This window comes from Glycine max, chromosome 10 (assembly GCF_000004515.6).
Source record: "Glycine max cultivar Williams 82 chromosome 10, Glycine_max_v4.0, whole genome shotgun sequence".
Classification (NCBI taxonomy): Eukaryota; Viridiplantae; Streptophyta; class Magnoliopsida; order Fabales; family Fabaceae; genus Glycine; species Glycine max.
This window is the reverse complement of record NC_038246.2, coordinates 28,100,011-28,115,393: the sequence shown is the minus strand read 5'-3', so window position 1 is coordinate 28,115,393 and position 15,383 is coordinate 28,100,011. Positions and strand designations below refer to the sequence as shown.

Genomic DNA, 15,383 nt, shown 5'->3' with positions numbered 1-15,383 from the left:
ATTGTCTTTGTATCATATCCTTGTAACTCATCCATGAAAAATCTTCCATCTTCAAACTCCTTCGTTACGCCTAGCATAATCAAATTATATTTTAGCCCAAGAAAATACCATTGTTTTACGTACACAATATGAGTAAAGATAGATAATGTTATGATTCATCAATGATCTCCTTTACATTTTCTATGACAATTTTTAGAAACTGATGTAGATAGTATTCCTTTTTAAGAAAAAAATATATGATCATTTTTATTAGTACACTACATAGTGTGTGTGAGAGATAAACGTGTAGCTATGAACCAACTTTGCCCCCAATAAAATATCTTGACTCATACATATCCACTAAATTACAAAAAAAATCAACTAATTACCATCAATGAATCACTTTCCTTAGCTTCAAAAGTAACTTTACTATATACTATACCACAACATCCAATTTCAAATTTTCGACAAGGTGTTTATTTCATTCTTGAACTCAGCCAAGTTTTTGTTTTGTAAATCCTGCCAAAAAACTTCACTAGATCAGAATAATCAATAAAAACTAATACAAACTAAAAAAAGTCATACATGGTCAGGCTTATATATGATAAACATATTTCTTTTACATCATTTAACTTCAAGCACAATTGGACAATTCTAGTGATGTGAAATAATCAAAAGATGAACATTATACTACCATACCTTCTTGACATGCTTTATAGCCACAAGGGTTCCATCATTAAGCTTTCTCTTATACATTGTTCCAAATAATTGAATTTTTCTTACATAGGTTTGGAGATATTGATTCCTCAGTTGTGGGTTGAGAACAAGTGCAACAAGCTTTTTGAGAATATCAATGTGAAAGAAACATTTAGATTAACAAGAAAAAAAAAATCTTAGTAAAGCAGTTTCACGGAGCATGGGCAGAACAAAATCATTGAAACATTGAACTAGAACAATTGACCATTGATACTGACTAACAAACAAGATGATCAAATTCATAAAGAAGCAATAATTGCAAAATCTTATCAGGGTTAACAGGAAAAATAACTATGCTAAATAGAAGCCAACTAACCTTGCATTTGGCAGCAACATCCTGCACAGCAAGCATAGCAGCATATTGAGGTGATTAATCTGTGTCAGCTTTAACCTTCATTCTGCCTGAAGTTAGAAGCATAAGTAAGTCACAACAGTTTTGCTTTATCTACTATAAAGGAAAACACTCAACCAAAATTTATTTAAAGGCGAATAATGGAAAAAAGTTCACAATTTAACTTTTTTATCAGCATGCAAAAAAGTTATTATAAATATCTTTGTTAAATGAAAATGAAACTATCTTAAGAAAGTGCATGTGAACATTGGAAAATCTCTCGCCTTTCAACACAATAAACTCATGACTTTATTGTTATTTTCAATTATTGTCTTACACAACACCAGTACACAACCTTGCTCACTTTCCACTCTCACCAAATCCAAAACCATGCACATGGAGGCTCTCCCAGGTAAGCTTGTTAACAAATTTTAAACTTCCAAATTTGGACCGTGAAGGAAGTTATTTAGCCTAAAGCCTCGCTCTCCTTTTCATCTTATTCATATTAAGATCATTTAACTAGATCCTAACCATACTTAAGATAATGTATTAAAAAACAAAAAGAAACAAATCTTTAATAAATTTTCATTGAAATTAAACAAATTTAATCATCCAATTCATATGCACAAGCTTGGAAATACCTTTCGAATAAAACTTGCAGCAGATGCCAACCAAATTTTGTTTTGCAGCTTACTACTTTGATTAAAGGTTTGCCAAATGCAGCTAGCCTCCTCAAATTCAGGAACCTATACTACTAGAAAATAGGTTTTTTACATTGGTTATTAATCAATATTGAAATTACCTATGTTAAAGTTTCAACATTAATTAACATAGATTGTTTAGAAACCGATGTTGTTTTACGAAAAAAAACATCGATTTTTATAAAAGCCAATCTTGATATCTTCTCACCAACATCAGTTTTCATGTTGCTTTTCACTGACAACATCGATTTTTTTTAACAACCAATGTTGTTTTTTGGATTTTTTTAATATCATATCTATTTTTTTAATTACCAAACTATAATTATTCATATGACAACTTATCATTCAAAGTTTTATAAAACTCATAAAATAAGCTCAATTTATAAAAAAATATATATATCACCAAGACTTATAAACAAAAAATTACACAAATTAATATATCACTAAGATTTCTAAACAAAATATACCATGCACCAAGAGTACTTAATAACAAAAATTTCCCACAAATGAGTTCAGGATGTTCCAATTCCCACAAAATATACCACAAAAAATTATAAACAAAAATTTACAGATTGATAATAATATAGTATAATGTACTTTAATTACAAACAAATCCAAAATAAAACAAAGTTAGAAGTTGCATTTGGGAACTCAAATATAATTTGAGTTCCAGCTTGTAAATTTTGTGATTGTGCAAAAGTCTTTCATCCATTTCCAATTTTTGTAGTCTTCCTCCATTGATTTTAAACAATCCTACACTCTGTAATCCATTCAAAGTTCAAATGGGTGAATCCTGCAGCTTTCATAAATGAGTACATGGTACTCGGCACATGCTCAAATTAACATTAAATTCATATTAGATATGTATATGATTTTAAAATTTGACAGACAAAGAAGTGTTTAATTACTCACAAAACTGTTGCGAGTCACTTTGTACTCACTCAACGGGACTTTGAAATTGACTGAGTTAGGAACTTGGTAGTACAAGGATTGCCATTTAGGATAAGTTTTTGATTCATAAATGCTTTTGAAGATGGTGAGAAAGAAAACACTCTGTCCAAAATGGGTCATGGTCACTTGATGATTTCCAGTGAGTTCATAGAAATCTTTGAGTTTTGTCCATCAAGCCATTAAAATTGGGCTCACTAGATCTTGGTTAGGGAAGTGTGAAGAGGAATACAAAAAGAAAATATACCCCTAACTTGACCAAAGAACATATCAGTCTAGTTTGGGCCCCACAGAAGCATGAATCCATGCTAGCCATCCATTTTTTTCTTGTTTAAGACCCTAGGATTCTCATGAGCCTTAAGGTAGATTTTGGGCCCATGGGCTAAGTATGAACCCACTTATCTTTGTAGATATTTGATTAGGGTTTTATTATTTTTGGACCTTGTATTTAGGGCTCCAAAGTGTAGGGAGGATACCCTAGTAATGTAAGATTTTTCAGCCCTTGTATTTTAGGGCACCTAGACTAGTTTTTGTATTAGGGGTAGTTTTATAATTTCACATCCATTAAGTCACTACTAAAAACAGGCTTTCTACATTGCTCCATTAAGATCGGTTATTGCGAAAACCGATGTTAATGAAAGTGCGGTTGCATTTTTGTAATTAAATGGAGTTACTTAACATCGGTTTTAGCAAAACCGATGTTAACTACTTCATGTTAACATCGGTTATTTAAAAAATCGATGTTAACATGATGTTAAGATGAATATGGTAACATCAGTTTTGGCAAAACCGATGTTAACTTCATAGAGTTAACATCGGTTTTGAGAAAGTCGATGTTAAGGAGTTGATTTTAACATCGGTTTTTTAAAAAACCGATGTAATCTATTTGATGTTAACATCGGTTTTTCCAAAACCGATGTTAACTATATTCAGTTAACATCGGTTATCCATAAAAAAATGATGTTGTTATGTTTATAAGTTAAAACTTGACATTTCACAACCCGCGCACGCTCAAAAACCTTGCCATCCCTCTTCTCTTTGTCCTTCTGCCTGAAATCGCTCTTCTCTTTCTCCTCTCGCCTGAAATCTGTCGGAAACCGCTCCCTCGACACCCACATTGTCCCACATTGTTTTCAATACTACTGGAAACCCCTCGCTCGAACCCACAGAACCCCCTACATCGCTCTTGGAAGTGTTGCTCGAAGAAAACCCTACATACACTCTTGGTACTAGGGTGCTGAAACAGTCGTGGGTGCTCAAAGGTCAAAGCTTTCTCCGCAAGGTATGTAGGTCAACTTCGTGTATGCTAAGTTTCTATGGGTGTTCATGTTTTATTGATGATAATAATAATAATAATAATAATAATAATAATAATAATAATAATACGTCTTCAGTTGCAGTATTGCTGATTGAGGTACGAGGAAAGCTTCAAGTTTCGTGCCATTTTGTTAGATCTCATTGCCATTGTCACTGTTTGGGTTCGAGGTAAGCTTGGTCTCTTTTTCATTTGTAGTTTAGTAAGGAAACATGTTGAAGTTTGTCTCTATTAAATCTATAGACTGCTTGGAGCACCAGTAGAGATAACTAGTGATAAGGATCCTGTTATTGTGAGTAATTTAGCTCACTATCTCATTATTTTGCATTAAGCAGGTTCATAACAAGTTACTGACACTTGCAATTATTTTGGAGTTTGGGGCACTTGTTTGGTATGTCACAAATTTTCCAAATGCCTTCCATATAAATTTGTTTGATATATAACTTATAGTGTGGTGTATGCACGCATTAAGTTACCATAGCATAAATATGATGTGGCATAAGCAGGAGTAAGCCTATTTTAGGGAAAATTGTAACATAGATTCAATTATATGTGCCCTAGAGAAAAATAGTTATAATGGTTATAGAATTAGTTAGAGGGCATTATTAATTGTTAGAATTGTAAACCAGAATTGGAAAATTCTCCCCTTATTTTGTTCAGATCCACTATTTATCTTTCTGTCTTTGTTCTATTCTTCAATTCTGGTTCATTGATTCGTAACACCCAGTCTGGCAGTACCATACTGAAATTAGTAGAAGACTTTTTCCGTTTCAGTTTTGTTAGGTCCCACAGTTTTGCTGATTTCTTCAACTTGGTTTAGGTACATACTTTCTTCAACTTGGTTTAGGTACATACTTGTCAGTTTGTAATGGTTTCTTTTGAACTGCAAAATTAAGTTATATTAATAGATAAAAAGTACGAGGGGTACTACATACAACACAGGAGAGAGATCTCCTGAAAAAGATACAAAAGACAACAGCCCAACAAAAACCACCACAGACCCAACCCTACAGAGCAATTCTATATAAAAGCTAAGGACGTTGTTGAGGACCATTGGTGAAAAGGAACATTGAAATCCTTTTCCCACCCCTTCAGCCAAGACCAAGTAAAGAAAGTTGTATTGTCCACCAGCTTAGAGATATCAAAGGACTGATTATGAAACACCATGTCATTTCTGAGTTTCCAAATTGACTTTGTAGCAGCCAACCACCATATTTTCCATCTTCTATTGATTTCCTTCCTTCCTGCTGTAGTTGAGTGCTAGAGAAAGTTATCCATCGGGATACAGTGGAGGACTCTGTCTTCCCTAACCCATGAATTGAATTCCCACCACAAAGGCAAGACTTTACCACATGTGAAGAACAGATGAGAGGCAGACTCAGGTTGGCTTTGACAGAAGGGACACAGATCATTGTCAATCTCAACTTGTCTCCTAGATAGGTTATCCTTAGTTTTAATTAAAAAGCTAAAGGCTAGGCCTGGACATGCAATATTATAATTCCTACACAACTCCTCAACAAGGACCTCATTTGGAAGTGTCCTTCCATACTGCAGATTCAATTTTGGATTCCTTGGGCCCCTGGCAACCCCCTCTATATATCAACATCAAATATACTGTACAAAAAAATGGCAACCAACAACATGTCAGCCAAAGCAAACGCTTCTGAATTAATGTAATATTAATGCTGCTCTTTTCAACCAGCAAGGTTGTTTTGGGATTGGTATGTGATTATTGAACTAGACAGTCAATAGGTTTTAGATTCTATTCACAGTGATTCTAGTCAGCAGACTGATTTTGGAAACATCATCACAAAATGTAGAGATTACCTCAAACGCACAACAACTATAGGATGAGTTTCACTTGGAGACAAGCAAATCTTATTGTTAACACTTTAGCTAGAGCGTCAAGATCTTATGCTAGTTTCCACACTTTTGATTTGATTCCTTCATATATTGCTCCCATTATCTTGAATGAAATTCTCTAAGTCTCTTGTTTTCAAAAGAAATAAAAATGTCCGCCACTTTGTTGGCATGCATTCCTTGTAATAATTTGATAATTCAACAAGAAACTAATTATAAGAGTGACTACTATACAACTAAAATATGGATTGAATTAATTTATTAGGATGTTAAATGATACAACGAAAATATGATGTTTAAGTCAATTTTTCATCAATAAAAAGATAAATAATAAAAAAAAACCAGTATCTTAATGTACCTTGTAAGCCGAACCAGGATAGAAAAAGTCCTCAGCACCAAAGGACATGTCAAGATTTCTCCTGCCACCAATGATCTCTAAAAGAAGCATTCCATAGTTGTAAACGTCAGCTTTTACAGTTATAGGGTGATTACTAACCCATTCTGGTGCCAAATAACCTCTAGTGCCTCTAACCATTGTCACCACATGAGAGTGCTCCCTTCCCATCAATTTGGCCAACCCAAAATCAGATACTTTGGGACAAAAGTTTTCGTCTACCAATATATTTTGCAGTTTGATGTCACAATGTATTATCCAATCCCTACACTGCTCATGAAAGTATGCAATCCCTTGTGCAGTAGCTATGGCTATATTTAAACGAGTTGTCCAATCTAACAATCTATCTCGACCTTCATATGAAGGGAAGATTCATTTATCCAAGGATCCATTTTTCATGAACTCATAAACGAGAAGCCTGCAAAACAATATTTGTCAAAGCCAATTAAAACCATTTAAAATTTTGTATGTCTTATTAATCCTTAAACAATGTTATGGGGAGCTAAAAGTAAATTGAAGCCTTCTTGATAACTAAATGATAGTTCCTAGTGAGGAAAACAATGAGAACTTTCCATCTCCCTTTTAAAAGTTCTTTTTCTGTGAACACTGCAAATATAGTAATAAACTCAGCAAAACAATGAGAACTACCATGATGAGAACAATAGGAATAATCACAAGCTTCTCCTTTGCACTTCCCATTCCATCAGAGGAGCTATTAGACCCTCCTGCTTGGCCTTCTGAAGTCCATGACCCATTTGCTCTGACCTTTACAAACAAAGTTGAGCTAGTATCCTGAAAACCACCAAAACTAAAGCTCCTCAACACCCAACAAAATGACCTCTCCTCATTTAGCCTATAAACAGAAGCCACACAATCACAATCTGACAAGCAAGCATTCCCACATTTTGACACATTAGAAATATCACTATATTAGCTATTACTGAAAATTCAGGAAAATAGTAGTTGGTTTGCTGCACCGCTAAAAACCTAAACTATGATGTCAGGTTTTCATGCTTGCCATTGCAATTTCCAACAAGAGATAAATTATCATAGCACTGGCCATACCTTGTACTTCCCTAGAAAACTATGCCGCTGCCCAGTTATCATCATGTCCACATCTCGGTCCAGTGTGATTTTCACAGGTCGATTTAATAGATAAGATGGAACTGAAGCAGCAGCAACAATAAAGGCTGATCTTGTCTCCTTCCCCCCAAATCCACCACAAACTCATTTTGTTTTGCAAACTACCTTTGACATGGGAAGGCCAAGAACATGAGTGTAGATGCAAATGCCTTTGGTGTTTTGATGATGATCATGATGATATGATGCAATTGATACAAATGGGCTTTTCAAGATTAAATTCAAGATAATACTTCAAGATTACAAGTCACAAAATCAAGATGATCACTAGAATATTAGGACGGGAATTCCTAATTGAATTAGAAAAAGGTTTGGCCAAGTAATTTAAATTAAAAAGTGTTTTTCAAAGGATTTACTCTCTGGTAATTGATTACCAGAGGATGTAATCGATTACCAGTGGCCAAATATGCTTTACAACAGCTATTAAAATTTGAATTCGAAATTTTAGACTGTGTAATCGATTACACAATTTTGGTAATCGATTACCAGCAGCTAATAAACGTTTTAATTCAAATTTTAAAAGCTATAATTGATTACACAATTCCTGTAATCGATTACCAGACAGGATTTTCAGAAAATATTTCTAAGAGTCACAACTTTTCAAAGGCTTTATTCATGACCACCAATGGTCTATATATATGTGACTTATAACACGAATTTGTGAAGAGTTTTTCAGAACAACAAGTGTTTATCCTCTCAAAGAACAAAAATCATTTTATCCTCTTAAGAATTCCTTGGCCAATTCAATTGCAATTCATTAAGGAATTATTTGAGTGCTCAATCTATAAAATCTATCTGTTTCTAGAGAGATTCATTCTTCTTATTCTCCTCATTCTCCAAGGGATTAAGAGATCGTGGGTCTCTTGTTGTAAAGGAATTCTAAACACAAAGGAAGGATTGTCCTTGTGTGTTTAGAACTTGTAAAAGGAATTTACAAGATAGTGGAACTCTCAAGCGGGTTGCTTGGGGACTGGACGTAAGCACAAGGGTGTGGCCGAACCAGTATAAATCTGAGTTTGCACTTTTTCTTCCCTTAATCTCCTTTGTTTATTATTGCTTTATATTCATATTCAAATTGTTTTATTTGAATCAATATTTAAGAAGTTCATTATTAAGGGAATTTATAACTTGAATAAAAAGTGAAATAGATTTTTAATTGGGGAAGTAGTTTGGAATATCTTAATTCAACCCCCCCTTCTTAAGATATCTGAGGCCACTTGTCTAACAATGAGAAACATATTTCTGGTGCTTCTGAGGAGCCTGCAACAACACAATGTTATTTTCACAATGCAGTTATTTCCTTCAAGCCATAAATTTAGGCCAATACAAGGAAAACACTAACACTCACACACATGGGTTGTTTGTTTCACCTTTTTTTAAGATTCTGGTTTGGGAAGTGGTTGTTATAGCCACTACTTTTTCATCTTGTTCAATACTTCTTTCAAGCTAATCATGCCTTATGTTTAGCTTGTTCTCTAATAATATTAAATTTAGCTTCTTCTTCTTCTTCTTCTTCAAAAAAAGTAACACTCACACACACACACAACTTTTGTTAGGATCCAATTACAAGGTATGGGACTTGAGTCCCACATTGGAAGTATAGGAATCTAATGTGGGGTTTATAAGGCCATGGGCTCTCCAACCACATCAGCTAGCTTTTGTGGTTTGATTCTCCCAAGGTTTATAAGGAATTATTTGTAGGATACCTTGAACCAAGATGAAGCCTCAGCTAAGCCTTCCTTCCGTGATAATCCGTTATAGGACATGTGGGGCTTTTAATTTGTAGGATACCTACCTACCAATAATAATTTGTATGGGGTTGGTGGCTTGTCATGAAAATTCTGTGTCTTGCAAATACTTGTATCATACAATTAGTAATCTAAGATCCTTCTAATCTTTTGTTTCCCAGGAACTCTATAGCTAGAAGATACATTTGATTGGGTTTTAGTGGTCAGCTGATCGAGGTGCGAGGTTTGTTTGCTACGTCATCAGTCACTTTGCTGGACTTGCTAGACGTAATCTTGCATATACTGAGGTACGACTTGATCGAGGTACGAGGTGATGAAGATACATTTCCTTGATATTTTTGTATGCTTTGCTGTGCTGGTGATTTTGTTGGTGAGAATTGCAATTGTGATGTCATGCTATCTTGAAACACAAGCTGACAATTAAAAAGATATTGATTAGCATGAATAATAGGGAAGTTAGGCCTTAATTATCATGCTATTTTGATAAAGAGCTCATAAAATCTTCGAACCTTGTTCATATATTCGTCCGAACTGTGAGTGTTCTAGTGAAAATGAAGAAATCCCCTACTAAAGGATATCGATAAGCAATTCACAAAGTAAACAAGGCTGATAGTGTATGTTGTTTCTTAAATATGTAGTGTATATTTTATATTTTGTAGTTGCTTTTTGAAGGATAATTCATTGTTCACCTATGTAGTGTGTATCTGGATTCAATTCATGGTTGCGTGTCTTTCAATTTACTTGCATCCAAATATACTAATATTATAGGAGCCGTACACCCGAATGGGTGTTGACCTTGGTCAATACTTTGCTACATGAGTTGGTTATGCCTTTTTTGGACTCAGGTGTTCTATACTACAAATTGAACCTTAACTCTAGTTTAGAACAATTTCAATTTCAATAATGATGGAAATGGGGGAAAAGATATTTGAGTTTGGGGTTTTATGCACCATACCTTTCATCCTCTTTCTTTTACATAACTTTGTTTTTAGTTTTTACTAATAGGACGAAAAGGAAAAAGATAATAAAAGGTAAAGCAACTAAATATTTAGTGGGATTATTCAAAAACAATTATGAGATCGACTCTATCAAATAAATGATGAAATTTAATAGTATTTCAATGGCAAGACAATTGAGATATATAAGTCTAAGTTAGAAAATTAAATTAAAATAAATAAATTATCAAATTAAAACTTAAAATCATTAACTTTTCACTTGGCAATTAAACTATGAAGTTCTTGGATAAACTCCTCACTACTACTAACTCTTCTTGAAAGCATCTTCTCTTTGGTGTAAACCTCCAGCTCTTGCTCCAATTTTGATTCTTTGAGTTCTCTTTGAGTTATTTTTGTTTCCATCAGTATTTCCTCCTCGCTGGCCTTGAGAGCTTCAATCCATGCCTCAGGTGCAGCTACTTTTTTATCAGCAATTTCTTCTACTAAGGCTGCATGATTTGTTAGATACTCATACTCAAATATTGAGATAGTGATCATGGGACTATGATGTGCTGTTATAGGTTTTTCTCTCATGGTACTCAGTAAGAGTTTTCAGCTTCCATAAGGCTACAGCTTCAGATGCTTTGGCTACCACAAACAGTCAAAAGATCTGCTGCTTGGCAACAAACACTGGCAGCAAGTGCTGGTAACATATCTTTGTCACCAAGGTTTGCTAAAGTATTACAACATGAACTTTCAGAATCCAACCACCTTGTCACGTGTTTGAAGAGTCCAGTTGTTCGAATCTATTCCACTATGTTAGTCTGAAATTTGAAAGCTCTTAAACATTATGATTAATCATTTATTGGATTTTCTTCAATGAGATGAGGTCCCTAATTTTGCAAATAACAAACATCAAAAGAAAAAATGTAGTGTCAAAACCTTGATTGGTGAAACATCAACCATTTCTATTTAATTAGGAGAGCATTCTTGAGGACCTTAATGTCTTTGATCCCCAAACCTCCCAAATCTCTAGAGGCACACACCTGTCTCCAAGCTACCCAAGCTATCTTCTTCCCTTCAAAGCTACCACCCCAAAGAAATTGCCTTTGAGTGGTAGTTAGCCTATTAATCAGTGCTGTAGGGGCCCTGGAAAAAGACAAATTGAACACAAGCAATGCTGTTAGGACAACATTGATTAGAGTAATTATGCCAGCCATTGAAATGCTTCTCTGGTTCCATTTATTCAACCTATCCTCGAATTTTCTGATTATAGATTCTCACACCACCTTTCTTCTGGGATTAACTCCAATTGGCAGCCCTAGGTAGCAGAAAGGAAAATGAAGCAGGTCACAGTTTAAGTAATTCTGTCAATTTGTAATGATTAGAGTAATTCTGTCAGTTTGTAATGGTGTTAGTATATGTCAGGTAATATACCAAAGATATATAAGTGCCTTCATTTCTGGTGTAACCACAAACAGATCATAAAAAATGAAAACCTATGTAGTAAATATGTATGTTTATAGTTGAAATGGCTTAGGTATTCTGTAATGTCCATGATAGGGACTATGTGCATAAAGGAAGAAATAAGATAAAAAGAGAAATTCGGCTACAATGCTTATTGATAAAGCAGAAGGATAGGAATTGGAAATGAACTTAGCATAGTTGGCAGTAGAAACTTCAATTTGTGATTAACTCGGTGGTGGAGTTTTGAGGCATAAGTTAGAACACTTACACATAATATGCTGAACAATATTAAGCTATTTAAATTTAATAAATAATAGTTTTAAAGAGGAAACAATCATTAGTATGTGCAATTTGTTTTGAGAGGAAACTGGTCTATGTCTTACATACATACAGACATACTAAACATCGGAGATTTTTAATCTTTTCAGTTGTCTATTCTTCCGCCTATGGCTTCAATATTTGTGACTGGTCTTGCAGCACAATTAGCTGACAACTTGATTTCAAGAGGAGTTGAAGCCATTGTGGTATGAGAGGCATTGAAACATCATTTTTTTGTTGTTTATTATATGAATAATTACTACTTATGAATTATTATATGATATTAAGCGTATTTCCTCATGATTAAGTTGACATCATTTTGTGTTAAGAAATGGAATTTCATGTTCTATAGCCATCCATCTCTATTGCTAAATTTTGCATCCAAATTGGTTGTATACATAATACATGTTTACAATAAAGACAACTACACCTTACTGGATGTTGACAGTAGACACGGTAGATGTTGTGGCTATTGACCCAATTTGACATGTCAATGACAACTGACAAATTATTAGAACATGCCTATCCTGACTGTTATTAATTTCTTGGCTGCCTGAACATCTTTAAAATATATATATATATATATATATATATATATATATATATATATATATATATATATATATATATATAGGTTCGAAAGAATAAAAAATGATATAATCAGCATAAAGCCTTAGAACACTTACACATTCGTTTCCTGAAAATCTTCTTCTGGTATTTCATATTTCTTCTAGAAATCAAGAAAATGATTATTGCAGATATTGCTAAAGCAGAAGCAGCAGCTGCTACCCCAGCAGCAATTTTTATGCCCAAACTATTCTTTTTTCTTCTCCGAATCAATATTTACTATAGCAATAAAATGAAAGTTAAATTGGAGAGACTTAGTAAAAATCAATTTTATTAACCAAATTTGAATTGCCTAAAATTTACATCAGTTATGAGATGTACTCTATCTAATTTATCAACAAAAATGCTAATTATAGACAGAACAAAGGAAAACTACTTTTGCATTTTATTAATGCTCAAAGACTTGCTCCTGCTACTCAATATTGGGGAGCCAAACACTTCCAATGAATTCCTTGACTTCTCTACTTGTAGAAGTTGCATTTTCGCCGGATTATTTCCTAAGCTAGAATTCAAACCTAAGAGTGCTAAACTATTTTCTTTGCTCAATCCCACCCCTAACTTCTCTGGGCTTTGGAAGTAAACATCTTTGTTAATCGAGATTTCGGCTGCGTGAGGCCTAGTAACTTTAACTGAATGATTAGCCTTTGGATCAGCATTGAACATATTTCTTGAAGTTGTTTTTCCGTGACTAGAATTTTTGCTGAAACTGATTTCACCTGCATGGTGACTAATATCAACATAATTCTTGTCAGAACAATAGCATTTGCAACCAAGACCAACTAGAAAACTCTTCCTATGCAATTTGCTTTTCATGTTCCTTGAGGAGTTCGTCACAGCACTTCGCAAAAGTGCACTTTGGCTATTCAAGCTTGATTCAGACCTTACACTTGGAGTTCCATTTTGAACTTTGTACTTTCTGGTTACAAGAGTTGTTTGTTCATCTTTTTGGGGCCGATGCTTGTTGGCATCATTATTAGCAACTCTTGGGGGGCTTTCAATCTCTTCTCCATTGAAGTACTTTTCAGCTTCAAATACTCCAATTTCTCCATCATATTCCTTCTTTACTCCAAGAGGATCCTTTCTGTTGTTGACATAGCCATGGCCTGATTCTGCCAGGATCTCTTCTTTGTTGTTCAAGTACGAAGAAAAGGACGCATCACGAAGGTGGTAATTGTTGTTATGAGAGTTGAAAGATTGCAACTGATGAATGTTGTTGTTATTTGAAGTGGCTGTTGAGATAACCATAGTAAAAAAGTATCAAAGTACACACAGAAAAGGGCCCAAAAGATCTTGTTTGCATAGAGGCTGATGGAAGATGAGATACAAAAAAGAACAAAATGAGATTGAAATGAAAAAATAGTGGTATAGATAAAGATACTAAAACACTTTGAAGTAATAGAACTAGTATTATGACAACTTTTGAGTGCTAAAAGGCCATAATAATAAGTAAAAGTAGCAGCTAGCAAGGTTGAAAGCAAAACTTAGTTATGTGAAGAGAAGGCTAAAACTAGATAGAGGGAAGGAAATGGATGCAGGAGAGAATTTAAAATTAATAGCTGAATAACTGCCTGGCACATTTAAGAGTAGTTCTATAAGTAGGCTAATGGAAGAAGCAAAATGTCAAATGGGTAGGGTCATGTGCTTGTGTGTGGCCTAATTGACACTTCATCAATAGTTTTAACACTGATGAAATTTCTTTGATTCTGATGGATAACAAGTAAAGTATATTAATAACATTTTGCCTAATAACATGCATTAGCACAAACTCTTTTCTTCATGTTAACAATGGTATGTTAGTTATATTGTAAGGCCCTGTGATTTGTCTCCTTCCAGGTGATAGGGTGATAACTACTAGAGAGAAACATGTTTTTATCCACTTTGATTGTATAATATATATGTAGTCCCATCCTTTTAAAAACATGATTTGTTATCCACTTTGAGATCAAAACAGATTCTAAACATTAAGTGCCTTAAAAGTTATTTTGGTGGAATCAAATATATTATTTATAATGTCATTTAGTCTTTTTTTTTAATTTGCTAAACACTAAATTATGCTGCCATACTATTTTCAGATTCCATTAGGAGCGATTTTAGCTATTGTTGATCCTGTGGTCATTGCTGTTTCGAAATTCAAAGTGGTCCTGCGGTCATTGCTGGAAAGTCAATTGTGCTGAAGCCTCGAACTCAGGTATTTATATCTTTGATTCGAAAACTACTTTGAAATTGTTTTTGTATGCATTACTGGTATAGTTGTAACTTATGCTATGCCTCTCTACATGACCTTTCTTTCATTGGACTGATATCTTTGAAGTATTTACTGTGATTTTAACTCTCACAAGTTGTTAATTGTTAGCTCTAAAAAATATCGACTCTTAATCAGGAAACTCGGGTTCTTTGCGATATAACTTACAACTGTATATGATGAGTGCACAAATAGGTAAAAGACAAACAGAAACTTTTCCTCACAACAAACAATCACAAATTACAAATAAAATCATGAGCAATGACATTTGGAACAAACTTGAAGTAAATCATCCAAAGCTATTCCCATACCCCTATATTTTCGGGCAAGGTATACAACTAAGGAATGACTACTTTGTATGAGCTCATCCCGACAATAATAGCCACGATGCAATAGCTACTGTAGCACCTTCTCATCAACTCCGGATGCTTCTGCCCAGGTACTCAAGCTTGCTACTGGCTTGGTATCCTATTCTATAGCTGTCCTAATTTTCTCTAACTCTGCTAGCACCTACAGTAGTACAGATTACAGAATTTCAATGATTAGCTTTTAAAGTCAATGACTGGGATGAAACTGTTGTGGCAACAAATTCTCTCTTTCTTCTAGTTTTATTTTCCTTTTT

The 15,383-nt window shown here is 34.1% G+C and overlaps 2 protein-coding genes across 2 annotated transcripts; both read right to left on the bottom strand.

Annotated features, from left to right (window-relative positions):
• Positions 1-435: 435 nt before the first annotated feature.
• On the bottom strand, positions 436-6,455 carry LOC106794820 (probable serine/threonine-protein kinase PBL19). Its single transcript, XM_014762707.1, has 4 exons — positions 6,249-6,455; positions 962-1,072; positions 679-816; positions 436-498 (listed from the first exon to the last, which is right to left on the bottom strand). Exons 1-4 carry the CDS (start codon positions 6,453-6,455, stop codon positions 436-438), a joined length of 519 nt encoding a protein of 172 aa, XP_014618193.1.
• Positions 6,456-12,891: 6,436 nt separating this feature from the next.
• Positions 12,892-13,764, bottom strand: LOC100795644 (protein PHYTOCHROME KINASE SUBSTRATE 1-like). The gene has a single exon (XM_003537171.1). The coding sequence runs from the start codon at positions 13,762-13,764 to the stop codon at positions 12,892-12,894; it is 873 nt and encodes a 290-aa protein (XP_003537219.1).
• Between the last annotated feature and the right edge of the window lie 1,619 nt (positions 13,765-15,383).

Coding starts and splice junctions, on each gene's coding strand:
- LOC100795644 (XM_003537171.1), bottom strand. CDS start 13,764: ATGGTTATCTCAACAGCCACTTCAAATAACAACAACATTCATCAGTTG.
- LOC106794820 (XM_014762707.1), bottom strand. CDS start 6,455: ATGGGAAGGGAGCACTCTCATGTGGTGACAATGGTTAGAGGCACTAGA. Junction 1,073..6,248: donor ATCCTGGTTCGGCTTACAAG/GTACATTAAGAT, acceptor CTTGCTGTGCAG/GATGTTGCTGCCAAATGCAA. Junction 817..961: donor TTTATGAATTTGATCATCTT/GTTTGTTAGTCA, acceptor ATTCTCAAAAAG/CTTGTTGCACTTGTTCTCAA.